We start from the raw sequence: 23356 nt of genomic DNA on the forward strand, positions 1-23356 counted from the left end.
AATATAAATAAAGCGATTAGAAGTGTAGTAAAATTCGATAAAATTTATAATTTTCATTTATTGTTTTTTTGTAATATTATTTTTTTTTAACAGGAATGGTTGTTATTTGTAAATTTGTGTTTATTATATGAAGTCGACATCTTTGACACTTCTTAGCTTTTGTACGCAGCTTTGAATACGTTATTTTCTTCGTTGTTCATAGCTTTTAAAGATAATACAACATTTCGCAGTTTTCATAGAAATATAAAAGGAGATCCTTTATTTTGTTTAAGAAAAGTTCAGACTTATATGACTTATACAACTAGCATATTTTGGTTTGGCAACTTCTTAGAAGTCTTTATTATAAGCTTTATAAATGCAAAATATCTTGCTTGTTGACTAGGTCGCTCCATTCCTTATTTTTGGTTCTGGGTCCTACAAATACATTTTTATTTTAATTAGGCACATATAATAAAGCATTTAAAAACCACTTACACGTAACTGACGTTTTCGAGAGGCATTTTCCTCGGATTTTCTTTTCCCCGAAGTTCTTTCTCTTGCGTTGCAATGTCTGTTTATCGTAGGAAATTTATTTTTCTTTCTTATGCCCAATCAAGTCGGATCCCACGGATGGTCGAGAGAACCTGAAATTTAAGAAAAAATACATATGTATTAAATGTATTAAGTCCGCTCTGAAGTTTTCATATACATACTTAAGCAATAACACAAATCAATGTACTAAACAAGAGTAAAACCAACCAACACTTATAGCAATCATGTGCCTTAAATTTTGAAATTTGAATAATAAAAAAGCAGCCCAGCTGTTTTAACCCTTGGGTTGTAGTCTGTGCTGAAGAGAAATCTGGTATTTTTCCCTGCCTTGTATTTTCTACTTTTTATTTAGTTTTTATCACAAAAGGGTTTACTCTTTGTGCTAAAGGGGTTACATTTGTAGAAAGCAAGACCGCTGCACTTAGTTACAGAGCGTTATAGAGCGATAAATGCGGGGGAACACCGAAATTGAGATGACCACGCTAAGCGTGTTTCCCCGCATGGGTTTGGGTCTGGGGTTCTGGTATTTCCGCGGTACACACCGCAACGCGTTAGGCCGAATTCCTCGTGGGGCGGCGAGCCTACAATAGAGACGCACCACAAAGGGACCTACATTTTTCAGTACTGCTGTGTTTAAAAGCAAGCAAACAGAAGCAACCATAAGTGTGGGTAAAGAGGCTCTTAAAATCGTCTGCGGTAGGGAATAGAGGTGGCAAACATCGGCGTTGGCTCGCCACACATCGATTGCCGATGCCTCGGAAACATCGATAGCAGCGATGACACCGATGTTTCTCCGCAGCGACGCACCACGGCCACACTGGCCTCGGCGGAACGGCCACTCTGCTCAAAGTGAAACGGCCAAACGACGAAGACGTATCGTGTGTGCTCAGACTTGTGCTCTCAGAATTTTGGTCATCTACATTCACCTCTGGTACATTTAATAATAACAAATGCAGCCGACGACGCAGCGCAGCGCAAAACGTTTTCTGTTCATTTTTTTTTTATAATTTGGAGCAAGCAAGATCTTTGGCGAGCCAATAAATAAATGAAATGCAGCCGCCGCCGCCGCACACCATGATATGCAGATTAATTTAAACAAAAAGAAAAAACAAAAAATACGAGAGTACGGGGGGGTTTTCCAAGGCATTTGACACATTTTCCAACAACTCATAGCTGTTCCCGTCTTCTCCGCCGCTTTACATTTTGCCCAGCCACACATACGCACGTATGTGCGAATGCACATGAAAATTCGCGGAACGGCGGAACACACTGTAGGAAGAACGGCGACAACAACAACAACTACTACAACGAACAGCGACGACGTCGAAGGAAAGATTTTTACTCGCGTCGCGGTATACTTCAACTGTTTTTGAACTTTTATTGCGTGTTTGCTGCTGCGACAAAAGTGGCGCGCGGCGCCACAAAGCGGAGAGGCGGCGAGCAGCGTGTGTGTGGCGGAGAGCATGCGCTCTCTCGCCCCCCGTATGTGTACGGGTCGGTGTGCGGTGGTGCGGTGGTGTGCGTGTGCTCGGTACGCGGTCCTCAGTCGCGGCGCCCGTTTCGCTCGCGTTTATCGCGACTCACACACTGACGGAGGGCGACAAGCGCTGCCATTGCCAATGCCACAGTGTTTCGGTTGTTCGCCGCGTTTCGCTCGCTCCCGTCGCCAGCGCGCCCAATTCGCCGCTCGGTCGCTCGCTCGCCCGCTTGCTTGCTTGCTCCAAATTTAGACGAACCCCCCACCTCATTTTCCATTGTCTCCAGTCTAGAGTAAAGGACCAAAGAACACAAATCACAAGCAATCAACTGAGAAATTTAATAACAAAAACCCAAAAGTGCGCTGAAATTGTTCATTGAAAGTTTCCAAATCTGAGTCTAAAACAAAAACCAGCAAAGAGAGAGAGAGAGAGAGAGCGGCGAAAAGTTAACAGCGAATTCAGCGGCAGAAGCAGAGCAGCGGAGCGCAAGTGCAAGCGAGACGGCAGCCGAGCTCCGCTGCAAGGCAACGGGAAAGAAAGGGACAGCGCGCAGCAACAGAGAGAGGGCCGAGCAAAGGAGACGGGCAGAGAGAGAGTGCGAGAGAGAGCAGCAGCAACAGCGGCGGCGGCCACAGCACCACAAGCCACAAAAGAGAGCGGGAGCGAGGGGGCGAGAACTAGACGACGCGACGACGACGACGACCTACTACAAAAAAGGTGATATTTTTTTCATTTCATTATTTTTACTTTTGAATTCTCTTTCTTTACCCCCCTTCGAGTTTCGTTTTAGTTGTATTTTGAGGTATCTCTAGTTAATACATCTATTGTACGCCTAGCTTAGATCTAAGTGAAAATCGAACAACGAAAAACGCCAAGCGAATAATGTAACTTGCTCTCTTTCTCTCTCTCCCCCCCCGCACACTTCCTCTAGCGCTCTCGCTCTCGCATTTCATAACTCGTTTTGCATAAACTACTCCTCCATTTACTACTCCCGCATTTATTGTTTAACCCATTGTTTTTCCTGCGCCCCCATTGAGACTCGAAATTTCTAAAATTCCAATCAAATCAAATCATTACGAATTTCGATTTGCAGCTTTGTAGCTCACTTTCATTGAAACCACAAAGAAAAATTGAGAGAGAGTGTGTGTGGCCACTTAACAGCAACGAGGGCTGTTATTAACATTTCAGCGGTGCGTTAAAAACCAATAAACAATAACCAAAAAAAAAAAAAGAGAGTTGCTAAAAACCAAACCAAAAATGTCTGCATTTTTCAATACTTTCGAGTGTGTTTTGTGGGCGGGCTGACGTCACGCGGGGCTGCCTCTTCTCCCAGCTACCTTCCATGGACAAGGCTATGAGATAAAGGCAAAGCAAAGCTGTTTTCGCAAGCATTCAAGCATTGTATTGTGATGCACAGTGGGCCAGGCGGGCTCCTCCACGAGAGAGTGCCGTTTGCGCCCACTGTGCCTGCCCTAGCGGTAAATCATCATCCTTTGTCCTTCGGCACTCAAATTCGCCTGCCAGCGCTCGGCTGGCCGCTAACATGCTGTTAGGAAGCGCTAACAGCGGCGGGGCGGGGCGGAGGCAGGGGGCGGCCAGAGAGCGGGGCGAGAGAGAGAGAGAGGGAGCGAGTCAGTGGACGAGTCTTCGAGTAATTCGTGAAATATTTTTATAACAAATACCACTGCTTCGGGCCGCGCTGGCGGCAGACTGAACCGCGTTGTCACACATTCAAAATTTCAACGAACTTCGCTTCGCTGCCGACGTCGACGTCTCCCTGCCAAAGCAAACACAGCGAGTTCGGCTCGAATTCGCCGCGTGCTCACTTGTCGCTTTGTCGCCCTCGGCCGAGAGGCTCTCTCGCTCGGGGAATATTTTCAATGATTTTTCCTCGAAAAGAAGTTTCTAGCAGTTGTAGTTGTAGTCGCCCGTGAGCTTGGGCTTAGATTGTATTTTTATGTCGCTCTTCGTCCGTAAATTTCAATCCATCAGATACTTTATCATTTCAGTGGGGTTTCAGGCAGTTGCACTTTGCGCCTTTGCACATTTCAGCGTTTGCAGCAATGCAAATTCCGCCTTTTACCCTTAGTAATCGACAAGTCTTCCAAGTGGTGTTTTTTTATTAGAAAACTAGCCGAGGATACCACTATTTCTTATTGATATCAGTGAAAGATGGCCGAAGCTTCGCTATTTACTTTTAGATTTGTGCTTAACTAAGTAGATATCATGTCTTCATGAATAGGTTACATACTCGCACTTTTAAAAGATGGCCAAGCTTGTTAACTTAAAGGTTACTTTATAGCAAAATATGAGGAAGTATCTTATTTGTAAGGGTTACTTAGTTAGTTACGGAGTAAAAACCCCATTTGTTGATTACAAGAACCACAGGGTCGACGGAGCACATGTGTGATTTGTTTTCCCCGCAATCTTATCTTTGTGAATTGGATTTCACATGTTGAGGGGTCAAAATGGCTGTATTTTCAATGCTCAATTTGCTTCCGTTTTCGACAGGCCCGCTCACGCACACACGCGTACGCCCCTGGCGGCGGCGGTGTGTGTGTGTGCGCGCATGTAAATGCCCAATGCTTGTGTCAATTTTCCTAGTGATGTAATAGATTTTTTAGGTGCGGCTTCTTTTTCCGCCTTCGTTCGCTCTGCCATGTTCCACACTTTTCATGCTCTTCTTTATTATTATTTTTTAGTTTGCCAACGAGGTCAGACAGGCACACACACACACGTGCACGTGCTTTATGAGCCCACAGACGCACACTCACACAGGCCCACATAAATCGCAGTTTGCAGTTCTCCCTCTCCCTCTCTCTCTCTCCCTTTGAAATGCCCTACCTGTCGGCGATCGCTGTTGTTGTTGCTGCTAAATGCATCTGTTACACTCGTCTTCTTCTTTAAAACGTTACTTCCGGCTTGATCTCGCTCTCGCCGCTCTCCTCTCTGCATAAATCAGATGCCCGCATTTTGTTGTTATCGCTAAATTCTAGTGGTATGTTTCGTATGTACACGTGTACATACATACATACTTATTTGAGAACATCTCTGTTTGCAGCGTTACTAAGCCTTGTTTTGCCTTCACGCCCTTTTTATTCGATTATCTGAAAGTTGTGCGGCGATCCAGAGATTCCGATTCCGTTACCTATGCAAAAGATACATATGTATTCATACACATGTATGTACAATGTACATCATCATTAGGAATTGATGTACGTCACAATATAAGAGAAGACTATAGATATTATGAATTTCAAAATGCTATAGAACAAACACTTGAATTGTTAGGGTAGAACTTTAAAGATGACATTCTCGTGTATTGAAGCATCTACAAACTAGTTCTCAAGAACATAATGTTCTTGTTTTCCTTGTTTGAGGTTACATTTTTCAAAAGTAGAACAGAAAACATGGCTTCTCCCCCGCCGCAACCCCCTTTTATTTTTCCTTTTTCCGACCGATTGCAATACGCAAATGATTGATGTAACTTTGTTAGTGCTCGCTTCCTTTGTCTTTAAATTAAGCCCATTAAAATTAATTAAGATATTGACCCACTTCGCGGGCAGTCGCTGGAAAACCGCCGGAACGACTACAACAAAAATTGTTTCAAGTGCCTGACATTTTTACATTAAAGCGACAAGGCACATGACGTCATTGGCATGAGCTTACCGTGTTCGTTTGTTTGTTTTAATAAATAATACAATTGGCGATGATGGCAATAAAATTAAATATTCCCATTTAACTGGGGCATGTCAAATTTAGTACAAGGGGAGGGGCCAACAGTAGGGGCAAGAAAAGACAGACAAGCCCGTAATATTTAATATTATTATTTATTTTATTAGTTTGCTAAAGAGTTAAAGTTTCCATTTATTTTCAGCATAATTTTGTTAATACTTTTCAACTAGATTTTTTGTAACATTTCACTGGAGGGTAAGGAGAGTGGGAGAGACAGACTGAGTGGGAAAACAAAAATGTGATAAGGCGATAAGCCATCGTCACCAGCGAATTTTTCGCTGATAATGATTTCAAATTCAAACCATTTGTTTATTTTGACTTCAAATTCAATTCTTCTCTCTGGCCCTTGCTCTTTCTCTGCCCTCTCTCTCTCTCTCTTTTTGTTTTTCGTTTTTTTTACTTTACTCATCATTTCGTTACTCATCATCATCATCAAATTTTTTATTGTTGCTCTTTTTGTGGGCAATTAAAATCAGCAGCAAAGCCAAAATAAAAAATAAAAACTAAGAAGAAGAAAATACGCAACGGTAAATCCAACTTGCTGTGAAAGATTTAAGTCAACTATGAAAACGAAGCTTTGAAAGCAAATGCCCAAAGCAAAATGGCAGGCACAGTAGGGACTGGAACTATTAGAATATGCAAAAGCAGATTCAAAGCCCAGTAAATGAAACTACAGTGATCATTTGGCACAGCGACATTTTCCAAAAACCTCATATTTTCTAAACATTTACTTTGGGAAATTGCTAAGTTGTAGTTGCAAAAGCAAAATCATAAAGATAAAAACCATAAATTTTAAAAATATTTCTCTTATTCAAGTTCAAAATGTAATATTTCATAACGAGTACTGCTACTGTACCAACTCAACCTTGTTTTGCCCCTTTTCCTCTTATTATTTTCTCAATGTTTTTTTTCTTTACCAATTTCGCATATATTCCAAAACAAACAATACCAATTCATTGATTTTGACTTTTACTTTCCTTCGCCTAACTGTAAATGCTTTGCGCCTCCGTTTTGTCCGCTTTCTTTGTGGCGTCTTCTCTTGAAGCAGAACACAAGCACAAAGGAAAACCGAAATCTTCGACAGAGAGAAATAAGTGTGTCATGCTCATGTTTTTCATTCAGTGTGACCCCTTTTCGCAGAGAAGTGCGTACCCACCGGGGAAAAAATGAAAAATGTTCGTAATTATTGCCATTTTATGACGTCAGGCTAGCTACAAAAAATTACTGAAAAGCATGCTCTCCAAAGTCAACAACGTAAGGATGGTTTTGCAGTACATACATATATAAATGTGGTATATTTATTTAATTGATTAACACGCAAAAAGTTGTTTTTTTTCGTACTTGTGTACGTATGAAATGAAGCGTAATAAAATAAAATTACAAGTAGTCAGTCACAGTGGGCTATAAAATTATTTATTTTTTCTCGAAAAAAATTGGAAAACGTTGATCTTCATTATCTTGTGTATTTTTTTACAAGCCAAACATCAAAATATTTGAATAAATATTTATGTTTAAGAAAAATCGCCACATTGATAGACCTTCTTTTCCACAGCACTGTTTAATGGTGAAACTCATTGCCAAGGAGCTCGTTTTTAAAGTTATGAATTTTTTTATTTGCTCGAACACACGCATTGTGGTTACAGCGAGTTAGCAGTTGAAGCCAAAACGCAATCAATTAGCACATGGTTTATGCCAACAGCAATGCCACTTTACGTATTTATAAATATATCTATGTGTCCATATACACTGTGCACACTCAGATACCTATGTATATTTTGCTTTCAATACCACGAGCAACGAGCACCCCAAGGTCAGCGATAAAAGCTAATTTCCGTCTGACTTTTTATCCTGTCTCGCCGGACTGTAATCCCTCCGCCTCCCCACGAATGCCCCGGCAAACGTCCCGTACTTTACCCTTGGGTCACTTGAACTTTTGCGTTGCCTGGGAGTATTGATTTCATTATCCTGCACTCGGCGTTGTTTCCATAATATGTCTGTGAAAACGTGCATAAACCAATCCGAAATGCCCTTCGTTATTGTACTGGTGCTACCTTATAAAGTTAGAACATTCCATACATATGTAGTTTCAGTTTTAGGAATTCGTTGAGGGTTTTTTTAATGTACAGAAAGAAAAAAGTAAAGATTATGAGTATAATTTGGTATTGCAATGGAAATAAAAAATCATTTGTTTAATTTTTTTTTATTGATAAAATAAGAGTAACGATTTTGGGCACAATTACCTCATTTTTAGACCTTTCTACTGTAGATTTTATAGGTTTAACAATTCTACAATAAGGTTATATCAGTGATAAATACTCTAAATATATTCTTTTACAAATTTTCTAACATTAAAAATCGCTTATATTGGTACTTGCAATCGAAATGAATGTTTTCTTCACTAATAGTGACACTTCTAACAAATCTACAATAAATCTACAATCTACAATTTTCTAACTTAAAAACTGGTATTATTGGTACTTGCAATCAACATGAATGCTTTTTCATCAAGATTTCCAGTTGCAACAATTCTACAATAAGTAGTAGTTACAGTATTATCAATTGTTTTACTATTTTTATTGTAAAGATAGCATATCTCAAATCTTCCAACTCTCCATCAAAAGGGTATTACCGCTAGAATGTATTGCCCTGTCTGGGGCCCCGAAGTATCTCTCTCTCTCTCGCCAATTCTCCGCTTCTTCCCCACTGAATAACGGTTAATCATAACAAATCGACAGCTGTCTCTGTCTGCATCCCGTATCCCATAGTTGTTCGTTTGTTTTTGTCGAGGACATGTCAACGACTTGTTCTTGCTGCTTTTCCCTGCTCTCTTCTTCTTGGCGTCTTCTGTGCCTCTGAGAAGGAGTGGTAAGAAAGGAAGAGGGTTGGAGCGCTTGCGAAGATACAACAGTTCGTTGACTCGAGGGCAGCCGAAGTTTTGGGGTTGCCTTTGATATTTATTGTTATTGCTCCTGCCCCATGGGACATTCTGCACTCGCCGGGGACGATTCAATGTGGGGCATGTCGTGAATTTTTCAACACTGGCACGTACTGCCTAGGAATTATTATAAGCGTGTTTGTACTATTCTTTTTTTTATCGTATTGAGTCATACGTTGTCGACCGAGTGCACTGAACAAATTATGTATTCATGCAGTTAAGCATACACACGACAGCACATACGAACTGCTGATATGTGCCTGCGGATGGGGTGTTTGCTTTTCTATCTCGTTAATGGGATTTTTGTAGAACTCGTTGATTTCTCGGGCAGCAGCATTTCCGCTCTCCGGTTCTTGTGGCTGTGGCTGTTTCCCTATCCCAGGCAATTGTCAACCCATTTTGTAGCTGCCCTCTGGCTTTCAATGCAGGGAACAGCAGCGGTCGCCCTAATAGTGCAGCAGACCAACCAAACCGACTCTGCAGCAAATCTCCTAATCACATTTTTTGAAAACATAGCAATCGGATCAAAAAACTGAAATCAAGTTACCTTTGGAGCCCTATGTCAAACTGTTATTATCAGGCATTTCATGTAACATCGTTAGTTGAACAAAGGCAGTTGAGCTGAGTACATCTAAAATTTGTGAAAAAAAAAATCAAAAAAAATTGTGAATTCTAAAATAGCACAACAATTTGTAAAAAGGTAATGAGGTAATACCAATTTGTTTTTAGTAAAGTTCTTTGCTGTATGGGCAAGAGGTTCAATCCCAGAGGTCAACCCACATTGTACCTCACCTTCGAGTTTCCATACAGAAACAACAGCGATAACAATAATAGTTCAACCAAAGAAACAAAATAATTTTTTATTAACATTTTTTTAAATCGTAAGATTGTGAGAAAAAGTAGAGATCAAAGTAACTTCGAACCTAATGCCAACCTATTATTATTAGACATTTCATCAAACAAAGTTATTTTAACGAAAGCAGTTGAGCTGAGTACTACAAAATTTTTTGAAGAAAAAAATCTACAATTTTTGTTTGATAAGTGGTAATAATACGCTGACCGCTGCTGTATGGGCAAGAGGTACAATTTTCAACCCATTTTGTACCTCACCTTTGAGTTTCCATACAGAAGCAACAGCGTTAACAATAATAGTGCAACCAAAGAAACAAAATAATTTTTTATTAACATTTTTTTTTTTTAATTTTAAGAAAAATTTGAGATCAAAGTACCTTTGAAACTAATGTCAGCCCATTGTTATTAGACATTTCATAAAACAAAGTTATTTTAACGAAAGCAGTTGAGCTGAGTACTCCAAATTTGTGAAGAAAAAAAATTCCAAATTTTTTAATTTAAATTCTTTGAGAAGTGGTGCTAGTACGCTGACCGCTGCTGTCTGGCCGAGAGGTACACACATGCAAATGTTAATTTGTATCTTCAACACCTGGGCAGATTTTCCATTCCTGCCTCGGTTTCTACTTCGCTGTTGTGTGTTCCTTTGTCTCTGGCCAGCTGTTTTGCCTGGCATTGTGTTGTTTCTTTCCGATTTTCTTGTTACTGCCACTCCCACCAAACGCTCATCGCCTCCTTTCGTTCTTTTCGCCTACAGGGGCTCTCCGCTCGAGCTAAGCAGCGTCTCCGGAAGGGAAGCCAAGGAATAACAACCCATAACCAATAACCATTCAAATAATTAAGGACTTTTAAGAGGTGAGTGCAACCGAGCGATCGTCCATCTGCACCCGAGCCGGTGCCAATGTCAAGTGCAGTGGTAATCGCGAACGTTAACTGGTTAATCGCGGCTGCCAGCCACGTGCAAGAGCTTTTCTCTGAGTAATGCGCAGAGCTGATGACGCAGCCCCAAAGCCGGTCGCATAGGCACAGCCGAACTCCCAACTGGTTTTCGCTGCGCGACTTAGTCGGTTGCCATGTGCACCGGCGAAATAGATGCTGCAATTGGGCTCCGTGACTGGCAGATTAGCAGTGCGAAAATTGTTACAGATACATAAGTCGGACCATCGAAATGTTCCAGCCATATGCTAAGTCCACCGCCAAGGTCTGAGGAAGCTCCCTCAGTTGGCTGCCGAACTCTTCCAAGAGATCTGGCCTTATTATTAGTCAGTCGCCCACTCAGATATTTCCAAAATCAAAATCAGCTGCACTTAAATTTAGCCATTTTCAAACCATCTGGTTTTCGAATCTGCGACTGTGTTTGGCTTATCCTTATCGATGAGGTCACCTAAAAGGCCGTGACTAACTCTTAAGCCTGCTTGTTCAACAGGCGTTTATACAGAAAGCTTCAGTGACTCACGTTTTCACTGTGGCTTAACATTGGTCTTAAGAAATTGTAATTCTGTAAATGCTCATGATTGACGTCAACTTAACAATTGCGTCCTGGCTATATTTCGATTATTTCCGACATTTTGCATGTTTGCCGTTGACACATGTTTCTCGGCCCCCTTCTCCATCCAAGATGTCATAAAAATGTGCGCAATAAGTAATGTATTTAATCAATAAATATGGTAGCCACAGTCTCTTGGCAAAGTATCCAACGAATGTGCTGCCTTTTTTGGTAATACACTCATTGAACAGGGTCATTTTTCGTCGATTGGCTTTCGTTTGTTGGTTTTTTTTGCCTCGCTTAGCCGTTGCAAGACCGAATTTGGGTCACTGTAACAGGCATTCTGCTGAGTGCTAGCTAAAGTAATTTAAAATGTTATTTTTAACTTACTCCTAGCATTTCAAATTTGCATAACAAAAGAGGGTGAGAAGCTAAAGGCTAACGGAGAGCTTATTAAATGTATGCCATTAAGCCATTTATTATTTATGTAGTTAATTGTCCTACAATTTCCATTAAATATCTTCCGCATTTTTCTTGATAAATCGAAAAAAGTGATTCCTTTTTAAAGCTATCTTCGAGATGCTCTTCTTGAAATGCATCTACATTTTGCATAACAGCGGCCTTTACAGCACTGCTATTACGCACTGTAGCTACATAACTGTAACTGTAGAGATGAGCTGTCGCTGGCAGTGATGGTGAAATGCAGCCGTTGTTGTTGCTAATGTGATTCACGTACCGCTCCGCTCCGAGAATTTTCTGGAGAGGGAGCGAAACAGGTGCCTCCCCACGCCCCCTGACTCCGCGTCTCCATTGGGGCATGAAAACGAACGTGAGCGGTGGCACGAACAAACATGTTGCGCGGATGTGCGGCTGCACTTGCTGTATCCGCCGGATGACTGCGATTATATGATATGCGGTCCCACTGGAAGTGCACTGTTTCATCCTCTAGAAATGTATATTTTTTAAATATTTTCCAAAGTATTTTCTCCGAAGAATTGTGCATTGCTCGCATCTGATTTTTTCAATTTAATCTTTATCAAAGTTAAAGGAAATTCCGAAACTTAACCGACTTTTTTCCACTAATCAAGCGCTGTTTTACAGCTTGTTTTTATTTCGAATTTATTTCGTAAATCAAAAAAATTACCGAGATAAACGAAACACTCCCTGATACACCCATCAAATGTGGAACGGAAATAAATAAATACGGACAATAAATGGGGAATTGCGGCGTATGTGAGTGCGCGCGTTTGCATATTTTATTGTAGTTTATGATTCCTCTTGTCAGACACGTAGCTCGCATTTCAAAACCCTTCGTTTCGAAAAATAATTCGAGTCCCAGTGAAACTGGAGAGCTTCGAGATTTGTGGGCGGAAAGGGGGCGGCAAACAAGGGCGAGCATTTACCACGTATCGTGGGAAAGTGTGTGTTCCAATCGTTTCGAGAAGGTTTTTTAATTTTTTTTGGCTAGATAACGCAAAAAACGTGGAGAGCCCTATAGGCATAGTTTTCTTAATCGGTTTTTAATACCATGCTGAAATGGTATGTCATGTGGATACAGTCGATCGTCGAAAGATATATTTTTCATTATTATAAATTTTTTTTTATTTTGCGGAGTTTAGAGTGCGAAATTAGCTGTCATTAAAAAATTAGCAATAATAAACAAATAAGATTCCTCAAAAAAATAAGCATCATTAAAATTTAAAAAAAATTTAATTCTTCTTTTTTAATATTGCATATTTCAAGAGTATCTACTGCGTTTAAGCATCATATAGATACATCCGAGCGTTTATAAATATTCATTCAGCTATATTTTTAAGATAACTCTACATTTAAAAAAAAAGTTAATCCTTTTTTTTAAATATTTTCTGCCTACACTCTGCACATTTCAAGAGTATCTACTGTATTTTTAGGCGAGGTTGGCTGCCATTGTGCCTCGAAAAATCATAGATTTGTATTAATAAAAAATAAGCCATTAAAAATCAACCTAAAATGGCGGCTCGTCAATTGTGAATTGTCGCTTGGCCTTGAACCTGCATTTCGCAGTTCACTTGATTTTGTTTCTGTTTGCCGTGTGCTCACTGTTTTTGCGTTTCGTTGGTTATTATTGTTAGTATAATGCCTTTTGTTTTATCTGTCTCTCCTTGCCGCCCCTCTCTTCCTCCCCCTTCCCCTCGCGCACTGCACTCTGTTGTTCTCGTTTTCATTTTCGTTTTGGGTTAATGAACTGAAATTTACCATTTTTTTTGCCTTTGCCTTGTATCTAGGGGTACTTTTTGCGTAAATTTAAATTTTTCCTTGCTCTCGCTGGTGTTCAGTGCGTGCGCGTGTGTGCGCATGGGTGCTTCAAATTTGATTTCGATCAGATATTTCAGTGCGTTTTTCGCATTTTCTGCTGGCCATTCGCTATTTTTCCTCCTTTGTCGAAATTCTAGCAATGGGGGGCATTTGCATTTATTGTGCATTGGTTTTCGCCTTTATTGCTTCCTATTTTTGACCCTCTTTTTGTTGTTGCTCGTGTTGCGCCTCTGTTGCCGAGCTGTTAAAAATAGGCATCGTAACAGTGGGAGAGAGAGAGTGAGAGAGGGGGGGAGCAGGGGAGGAGCGGAGAGAGCGAAGAGCAGGCGGGAGAGAAAGGCGAGAGCTGTCAAACAAAGCAAAACATACTGTCAAATGTCGACGTCATGTGAGTGCGCACACACACGCACGCACGCGCGCACGCAGCAATTGTGTTTGTGCAAGTGACGTTTCGTTTCGTTTCGTTTTGTTTTGTTCGGTTTCGTCCCGTTCGCTGATTACTATTTACAGTAAATAACGGCGAGCAGATACGCGAACTAACTGCGATCCTTTGCCATGCAACTACAGATATGTAAATAAGTGAAGCGCCGGAATGAAAGTGATCGAGCTCGAGGATTTAGACACTTTGGCAGTGAAAGACGGCCAACAGGTACGCGACTTAAGTGAGTACAAAATGTGCTCCTGCATGTGCACATAGTATGTACCTAACGGTTAACAGGTACCTAAAAACCCAGTCACCCTTTTTTCAACATGTACACAGGCAAAAAAAGCGAAATTTTAGATTTTAAAGGATAATACAAATTATAATGTATGGTTACGATACTTTATTCACGATAAGTTGTTTAAGCAGAACCTTTAGCACTAAATTAATATTCATTTACGTAATTTGATGTATTGTTTTATTGTTGGCCAGAGAGAAAAGCAAACGAAAAGTGTTTATCCAGGGAAAAAATGTGGTTTTTAAATAGCTTCAATTCTTTTTTTGTGGGTCACCCAAAAAGAAACCAAACCAAACCACCCACACACACCCACACATTTTGCTCGTCTCTTTTTCTTTTATTTCATTTCGTTGGAATGCAAGTCCAAGTGAATCTGCCCTTTTTTTGGTTCGTAAATGATTCACAAGAAATAATTAAATATGTACGTATGTACGTATATGTGTAGGAGGCGGCGTGGTATCTACATATGTACATCCGGCACCCGGTGTTCAAGAACGCGAATGGGGATCCAGTAATTTTACAAAATAAAGGTTAAAAATATGATGTACGTACATACATACCGTTACAATCCAGCAGGAAATTGGCCTGTCACAATTTTTATGAAAATGGAAATATGCTTCGCCAATACATACATACATACCCACACATGTGCTAATGCATATTTCCGTTCTCATAAACGCTCTCTATTGTAATTTATGGCAATTTGCTAATTTACAATAACAATTTTCATTTGCACTTTGATCCGAAAATAGCGCAGTGCTGCATTCGCCAGCCAGTGGGCGGGAGCGAGATGAGCGCAATCGATGTTGGGTGCATAACTGTTGTTGTTGTTCTTATTGTTGCTTCTATTATTTTCGTCACCGGCGCTGTTGCAGCGCCGTCGCGCTCAATTGACAGATTGTTCTGCTCCACTTTTGCGAGCGCGTCCTTGACCCAGCAGCAATGCACACCCATACGTGCACACTTGCAGGCCTTCTTCCTCTCTCGCTCTTTCTGCCTCCTTTCGGCTCTCCTCCGGCCCCCCTTCATCCGTCTACTTCGCAGGCATGCGAAAATCTATGTTAAGGTCACCGCACTCGAAGCGATCCCAAAAAAAAAAGACTGTTAAGCCACTGTTAACGTGCTCTGTTGTTTAGTGGGAATAAACTTCCATAAATTATTCATACTTAAATTGAATTCTGTTACAATGAATATGCAAAAAAATAAATACTAAAAATTAATCATTTTTATAAACCAAATTTCATAAGTGAACGATAGTTTTCGGAATATTTTTGAATGCTTATCATCTTATAAGGCAACCCTTTTTGACTGTTAAAGGGGGCAACTCTTTTTAGACTGTTGAAAGATGCAACTCTTTTTAGACTGTTAAAGGAGGCAACTCTTTTTAGACTGTTACAGAAGGGATTTTTTTTATTGTTAAAAGAGGGAACCCTATTTATCCTTTACACTGAGCGGCAATTATTTCTGTGGATCGGTGGCAACCCTTATTTTTAATGAGGGGAACACCTAGTGTGAACAGAATATTTCCTGCGACTGGACCCCTTTTCCTGCAGTTGTTCCGGGTCCGGTCAAGTGGTCGAACGGAAGCCAGTAAAGTGTGCCCCCAAAACAATTTCGATTGGATTAAGTGGCGAATAATATTGAGCTCATAATTCGCGTGCGCGACAATGCAAATTAATTGAATGCACTTGGAATTTGATAGATTCCATTTGCTGCACCTGCCGGCACTGTCAATTTATTCCCTACTCCCATTGCCACCCATGTATTAACCCTTTTTTTTCTTTTGGCTTTCAGACTGCTACAAAGGAACAACAAAAACTACAAGCTAATTTAAACAGGAGAAAAGAACGGAAGACTAGAAATAATCGTAATACAGAGTAGTTTACTATTAGGGAACCGACAGCAACAACTACAATAACACTGCGAACACAAATTCTAATTCAAAATTACACAGAAAGAAGTATTTTTTGGCCTTAAGAGCAAACCACATACACACACACACACACACACACACACACACACACACACACACACACACACACACACACACACACACACACACACACACACACACACACACACACACACACACACACAGACACACACACAGACACACGAAACAAAGAAAGGAATTTGTAGAACACCAAGCAAGAATCACTTTTAGCCTTATATACAACCTAAAAACAATTTAGTCTTAAGCCTAGACGCTAGAAAGCGAAGTCGAAGCAAGAGTCCTATGAGAAAAGAACATTGCAAGTAATATTGAAATCATGGGGAGCGTGTAAGTAGGCTAAAATACCTAAGAGCGCATACAGTAGACACACGAAAACACGACCAAACCCACACACAGACGCAACCACACAGCCGCACTAGAACACTTGGCAATACACCCAATAGCCAATAATTTATCATCGCCTCCCCAACAACTGCAGCGAGGCAGAGCACAGGACTCTAGTCTTGAACGAAAGAACCGGGGAATTTCAACCTGCAGAGGAGATCGGGCAAGGGGATTCTGAATCGCCATCTCCGCCCATCGCAGAATCCGCCTCTCAAGACTCGGATACGGAGAACCAATCGCCGAATCAAACCCCGACCAGTGAGGGGGCGAGTAACACCAATAAATCCGGATACAAGAAGGCATCGTTCCAGGGCTCGACAGATTCCGAAAGTACCGTAGGTGGGGAAGAGACACCCGGACGCAGGGAAGCGTCGCGCGAACCGCACCGCGAACCGTCGTACGATCGCAGCGCATCCACATCGAACGGTGTGCAGGAAAGGGGTTCCAAGCGACGACGGTACGGCGAAGGGCAGCAACAGCGACGAGCTTCAACCTTTCCCACTTTGTCCACATCGGAAGGCGAGGAGCAGGTCCCCAGTCACAGGGATCGTTACGGATCCAGCTCGAACGGCGAACAAGAAAGGGGTTCTTTGGACAGCGAAGATCAGTCAGTCAAGGAAGCACGCTGCAAGAAGCAGCATCAGCAACACATACAAAGCGAGGTGGGAGCACAAACTATTCCAGAAGAATCGAACGTTAATAAAATAAGTAAACCTGTCCTTAGGATTAAGGAATCTGACGGGCTGTTGGATAAGGCACGTCGCTTCGAGATCGGTACAGAGCAGCAGCAGGAACAGGAGCAACAGCCACATCGGGAAAAGCAGCAACAGCAGGAACAGGAGCAACAGCAACACGAGCAACAGCAACACGAGCAACAGCAACAGCAGCAATTGCAGCAGCAACAACCGCAGCCACCGCATAACGAGCAACACCATCAGCAGCATCAGCAACTGCGACATCTGCAGCAGCAGCAACAACTGCAACAACAGCAGCAACTGCAGCAGCAGCAGCAACTGGTGCAACAGCAACAAGTGCAGCAGCTCCAGCAGCAGCAACAACTGCATCAGCAGCAGCAACTGGAGCTCCTGCAGCAACAGCAGCGACTCCAGCTACAACAGCAGCTGAAGCAACAGAAGCAACTGCAGCTTGTGCTGGAAAAAGTGCGCCAGCAGAGGGAGATACACCGTATGCAACAGGTCCAGGTAGATCTGGAGCGTCAAATTCGCCAGGAAGAGGAGCAGCGGCGCCTGGAAACCGAACGGAACTTGGTGAAGCGCAAGGAGGACAACGAACGCCAGCTGCGCCTGCAGCGCGAGGAAATTCAGAACCGGTTAAGGCAGGCGGTGGAACTTGGGCAGCGCGACCTGTGCAAGGATCGGCGTAGCAAGCCACTGCCGCAACAGCGCAAGCCCGTGCTCATGCAAAACGAAATGGTCAGCATCCCGGTGGCCAACTTAAACGGCGGCCTTAAGGCGGCCAGCAGCGGTTCCGGAGTGGGAGTGGTGGCATCCGGCGGCGTCGTCTCCTCGGCGGTGCTGGCCAATGCCCCTCGTGTCTACCTGACGCCCTCCTCTACGTTCATGGCCAATCGCCAGGTTTCGGCCGGCGTGGCGGCCACTGGCAAGATCACCGGCTCTGTGGTCGGCGCCTCAGCCGGCAACGCGTCAGCCGCCGGCACTGTTCGCTACTTTTCGCAATTCAGCAAAGTGCAAACGGCCGGCGGACCCAGTCTGCAGAGGAAACTGGCCAACGGGGATACCATTGTGCTGGCAAACGGCAACAAGAGTCTGTTCCTCACCAACAGCAGCAGCACCAGCACCAGCACCATCAACAGCGACAAGGCTGCGCTGACGAGCGTCGCCACCAACGGCAATAGCTTACACACGGCCAAAACGGAGCTCCTGGAGGAGGAGGGCATGCAGCCGGGAACTGTGATCGAGGAGGTGGACGATGACGAAGATGATGGGGAGGAGAGCAGTCACACTGCCAAATCCAGTGGTGGGGATCAGCAGCCGCAGGATCAGCCCGTGGCGCTGACCTCCGCCTCCAACGAGGGCGACGCCTCCGACGACGAGCCCGAGCTGGATATTGTGATCAACAACGTGGTCTGCTCGTTCAGCGTGGGCTGCCACCTGAAGCTCCGGGAGATCGCGCTGCTGGGCTCGAATGTCGAGTACCGCCGCGAGAACGGCATGGTGACCATGAAGCTGCGCCATCCGTACACCACTGCCTCGATTTGGTCGTCGGGAAGGATCACCTGCACTGGTGCCACCTCGGAGGCTATGGTAGGCTTAAATCAGTGTTCTGTGTGGAGCAGCTTTTTAATAAAGGTTTTTGTAACTTTCAGGCCATGGTTGCAGCTCGTCGCTATGCTAGGTGCCTGGGCAAGCTGGGATTCCCCACTCGCTTCCTGAATTTCCGCATCGTCAATGTGCTGGGCACCTGCAGCATGCCGTGGGCCATCAAGATTGTGAACTTTTCGGAGCGTCACCGCGAGAACGCCAGCTACGAGCCGGAGTTGCATCCCGGTGTGACCTACAAGATGCGCGATCCCGACCCAAAGGCCACCCTCAAGATCTTCTCCACCGGCAGCGTAACCGTCACGGGTAAGTGGTCATCCTCCTGTCAGTTCTAACAATTCCTAATGACCATATCTCATTAGCGGCCAGCGTTAGCAATGTGGAATCAGCCATCCAGCATATTTATCCCCTCGTCTTTGAGTTCCGTAAGCAGCGTTCGCCGGAGGAGCTGCAGCACCTGCGCCAAAAGCAACGCCTGCAGGGCGGCGGCGATCCGGCCGAGTTGGAGAAGCAGGTCGTCTCCGAGAACAAGGCGGCTGGTGTGGATAACATCTTTGTTAACACAACGGCGGCGCACACGAAGCCATCGCCGAATGAGCAAACGCCGGCCACCTCGGGCATTCTGACCAGCCACATCGATAGTGTGCAGCGCCTGAAGCAGATCGAGAACTACCAGCAGATGATGACGATGACGCAGGAGGGGCGCCGTCACATACCCTTCCAGGGGGAGAAGGTCGGCTCGGCCTCCACCTCGGCGGCGGCAGCATCTGCCTCCTCGTCCTCCGCCTCGTCGGGGGATAATATATGTGCCAATGCCCGTCGCCGGGCCACCGAATGCTGGGCCACCAAGCTCCAGAACAAGCGCCCGCGTTACAATGATCCCGGCACCACGGGCCCCCTGAATGCCGCGGCCTCCTCCCCAGCTTTAAGCTCGTACAATGCTGCCTCCTCATCATCATCGTCGTCGACAACATCATTGGCCTCTCAGGCGCCACACCTGCGTAATAATCCCCTCAAGACGGCCGCCCTGGCCAATGCCCGTATGCGTGGCGCGAAGGTGCCAACGGGCATGGTGCTCAAGCCGGGCACGCGGATGGCGCCCATCGGCGGTGGCTACCTGCAGCAGCAACAGCAACAGCAGCAGCAGAAGATGCGCCAGGTCAACAACTACTCGCCCAGCGAGTTCGATGTGGACGACCTGATCGAGGAGGAGGAGAGCAACGAGCTGGACATGCCGTATTGAGCGAGCGCCTAAGAGCTGAATCGATGGAAAACCAAACCACACGCCACACAAAACAGAACGAAACAAAAGAGAACACTGAGCTTTTCCCCGAATTTGTTGGCTCCTTGTTTAAGCCACTCCTCATCACACTTTTGTTTTTGTGCTCGCCGCATTTAAAACGAACTCGAGGGAAACCGGAACCGGGACCCGGGACCCAGGAGCGAAAACAAAAAAATAAGCAAAAAAGAAAAGGAAACGCAATCAAAACACTTATATCCAAAGCGAAACAAAAGATTCCCATCAAGCAACACCAACAAAACAGCAGCAGCAACAACAAAATTGAGAGCCAAATATTTAACTTATAAGGTTGGTTTGGTACTTTTGATCAAAGACGCCTCAATCTAATGCCCATCTCCGACTCTCCCCTGCAGATTTACGTTTAAACGACTTTGTAACTTAAGCGAGCACACCAGAAACAAACTAGCAGCGATAGTATGTAGATGATTATTGCGAGCCCGAAGGATCCCAGCAACCTCAAGAACATCAAGCCGGTAAACCGCGAGCGCTTACCACCACAACGTAAACCTAAGTGTAGCCTTAGAGCCGACAGCAAGATGGGCGTTATGAATACGTATGCCAGCGTTTTACGTATGCAACCAAACTCTGGGCCTGCCTGGAGCTACAATGCGAGCACCGTTTTTTTTTTGTTTGGATTAATTAGATAATTTACGTGAGCAAGACCACCGCCTAAGCAAATACTGTAAACCCAAGTGGGATCGCCCGAGAAGTGGGGTCCCACACCAACGACTTATCAAGCTGGCAGGCAGACGAGACGGGCGAACGGCTCGGATCGCAGGCTTGCCTTCCTTTTCTTTTTTCGTTGTTTGAACTCAGCGTCAGACCAAGTTCTTCCCAAGCAAACCAAAATTCTCAAGAAACAAAGGAGGAGGAGAGACCAGAGCAAGATCTAGGATAATTACACTAATCGATTAATGTATTTCACACGACTTTTTTTTTGTTTTCGCCCTAAGTTCTAGATGCTATAAGCGCTGCTTCGTGTGGAGCAACACAAACGAAACAAAGCAAAACAAAAACTATTTGAATATGATTATAATTATATTATAATACACACCACAACCACACACACACACACAAACACCTATATCTGGTCACTTCTAACCAATTATAACAAAACTGAAAATACAGCAAGTAATTATGTTTTAATTTATGCTAGTAGTCTGCGAGTTGCGCAGAAACTCGTTGAATTAAGAGTAAAAACTCGAGGAAGATGACAAGCTAGGCTAAGGCGGTTTGTGCGCGACTTCGGATCTATTATCAGACGTATACCTAACGCATATATTCGTATATAGTAATGTTTTTTTGTATTTCACACTAGTTTTACGGAAATTCTAGCAAGCAACTAAGCGTAGATTTACAAACTTGTTCCTGTGTTGTTAAATCAGAAAGTAAAACATAAACTTATTTTAGTTGAAACCTAACGAAGCATACGCATACACAAACACTCACACACACACACCTTACACGAGCATACGTATACATATACATAATGTTAAGGCCTCCAAACAAAGCAACAAACAAACAACAAACAAACAAACAACAAACAAAGCGAACGAATCATAAGCAATAATGGAATGTTTTCGTTGTAGAAGAGGTAAAAATTAGACAAACTAATACTCACGTTGAACATAAAATAAACTCTAGATGTTTTGGCGTGCCTTCACCCGTGACTAGGAGCAGGAAGAGGAGAACGAGATACGATAGCCAATTGTACAATCATTGAAATAGTACTTCCAGACCCAGACCAGGACTCCCACACCCTGTACATAGACCCAAATTGATGTTTTCCAATCGAACGTGAACTATTGCCTCATTCTAACGTTTCCTTTGTGCTTGACATACCCACAACTCTCATATCGTTCAACCTATGCATAATCAAAATAGCTAACGAAAAGCGGGGGCTTTACTAATTTACACACTTCTTCTACCAACCTATGTACTTTGATTTGCATAAACAAAATCGAGAAATGAAAATGCCTTTAGGGAACAAATAACTAGCGCGGAAGGGAAAGAGATGGGTAGGCTTAGGCGTAGATACAGATACGGATACAGATACGGATACAGATACAGATACAGATATAGGTAAAGATATAGGTGTAGGTATGGGGATATTGAACAGATCGGAGCCGAAATGTATTTTTTTGTGTATGCGAATGTGGATAGGTCGAGGCAGACCCGAACGTGTTACAATTGCAAAATGAACTAGCCCTAAGCGCCTAGCCCTAAGTTAGCTGAGAAACGGAATACTAAATTGTAAGCCAAAATGCAAATAGCAATCTAAACATCTAATATCTTAGCGAGCGAACCTAATTGTAATCTAAATGTACATAAACTAGTTGTTAACGAGTCGCAGATACAAGCGAAAGCAAGAAACCAACATTAGAGTAATACCTTCGCGTCTAACTGCCTTCGAAGAAAGAAAACCAAGCGAAGCGAGAGAAAATCCTTTGAATGCGATCTATTTCTATTAAAAAGACGACTGTAAATTGCTTCAATTGAACCTTGAACTTTCACCACATTTTTGTTAGAGCAACAACAACCAACAACAACAACCAACAACAACAACAACCAACAACAACAACAACAACAACAGACATACGGATCGAAAGGCCTAAACAAGTGTATTTGGTTTCAAGAACTTTGAAAAAGCAAAACTAAATATTAACATAGTATACAGATATATTTTTGATTATTATGTATTTAACGAGAACAATGAAACGATAATGATGCAAGAATCGATGATAACTAAGAGAAAACAAATTGAGAAATCAAGTAGCATAATTTTGTTTTTGTTTTGCCGTAAAGACTGCATTATACCAACAATTAATTATATACAACATAATAAATATAATAAATAACTGATAAATGGCGAGTAAGCTTTGCGTTAAGCAGCGGTCTGCGGGCCGCGGACAAAACGGATGAATAGATATTAAATCAACCCGAAGAAAATTCTAAACACAATTAAAGGAAAAGAAAGGAAGAAGAACAAACACATGGAGAACATGGAAAACAAAACCAAGAAACATTTATTTATTAGACACTAAGAGAGGAGTTTCGCCAGCGCGGCCCTCAAAGGCGCCGCTTCCCATACGAAAAGCAAGATGAAATTACCTTACCAAAACGTGCTAGCGAGTCTGCAGAGGCAGAGCGGGTCGCAGTAACTAGGCCTATCGTACGATAAATCAATTACCAACTACTGGCTAACGTGTATCCCATAAGCTCTAGAGTTCCCCCAATCCCCGACACTAGTTCTAAGTACATAAGTGGCCAGCGAACGGAAAGCTAAAAGTTAGATTTATACACAAAGGGATATATGCCTGTATATATATATATATATTTGGAGCAGCAGCAGGGGGGAGGTTTGCCCTGGTTCTCTGAGATTGTTTGCCG

General features: G+C 43.1%; 3 protein-coding genes across 9 annotated transcripts in view; 1 reads left to right on the forward strand and 2 right to left on the reverse strand.

Annotated features, from left to right (window-relative positions):
- Window positions 1-23356, reverse strand: part of LOC108023986 (serine protease SP24D) — a 101399-nt gene that overhangs the window by 7231 nt on the left and 70812 nt on the right. The gene's annotated exons all lie outside the window — the stretch shown is intronic.
- On the reverse strand, window positions 231-2269 carry LOC108023956 (uncharacterized). The gene is given in 4 exon segments (XM_017093660.3): window positions 231-414; window positions 475-623; window positions 1732-1937; window positions 1940-2269. Coding segments are annotated over 3 exon segments (318 nt in total). The 5' UTR covers window positions 1997-2269; the 3' UTR covers window positions 231-414; window positions 475-568.
- On the forward strand, window positions 1151-22836 carry LOC108023955 (uncharacterized). 7 transcript variants are annotated; one of them, XM_050887744.1, is made up of 8 exons: window positions 1151-1462; window positions 2296-2726; window positions 10286-10383; window positions 15823-16309; window positions 16461-18651; window positions 18714-18972; window positions 19029-20254; window positions 20320-22836. In XM_050887744.1, the coding sequence occupies exons 4-7, from the start codon at window positions 16299-16301 to the stop codon at window positions 19907-19909; spliced, it is 3342 nt and encodes a 1113-aa protein (XP_050743701.1). In that variant the 5' UTR covers window positions 1151-1462; window positions 2296-2726; window positions 10286-10383; window positions 15823-16298; the 3' UTR covers window positions 19910-20254; window positions 20320-22836. The 7 variants fall into 7 exon arrangements, 6 of the variants coding, with proteins under 6 accessions (XP_050743701.1, XP_050743705.1, XP_050743707.1 ...); XM_050887748.1 differs by lacking the exons at window positions 1151-1462; window positions 2296-2726 and adding an exon at window positions 9277-9379; XM_050887750.1 differs by lacking the exons at window positions 1151-1462; window positions 2296-2726 and adding an exon at window positions 9369-9387.

The sequence above is a fragment of the Drosophila biarmipes genome, chromosome X (assembly GCF_025231255.1).
Source record: "Drosophila biarmipes strain raj3 chromosome X, RU_DBia_V1.1, whole genome shotgun sequence".
Classification (NCBI taxonomy): domain Eukaryota; kingdom Metazoa; phylum Arthropoda; class Insecta; order Diptera; family Drosophilidae; genus Drosophila; species Drosophila biarmipes.

Coding starts and splice junctions, on each gene's coding strand:
- LOC108023955 (XM_050887744.1), top strand. Junction 18,652..18,713: donor GTGCCACCTCGGAGGCTATG/GTAGGCTTAAAT, acceptor TGTAACTTTCAG/GCCATGGTTGCAGCTCGTCG. Junction 18,973..19,028: donor CGGCAGCGTAACCGTCACGG/GTAAGTGGTCAT, acceptor ATATCTCATTAG/CGGCCAGCGTTAGCAATGTG.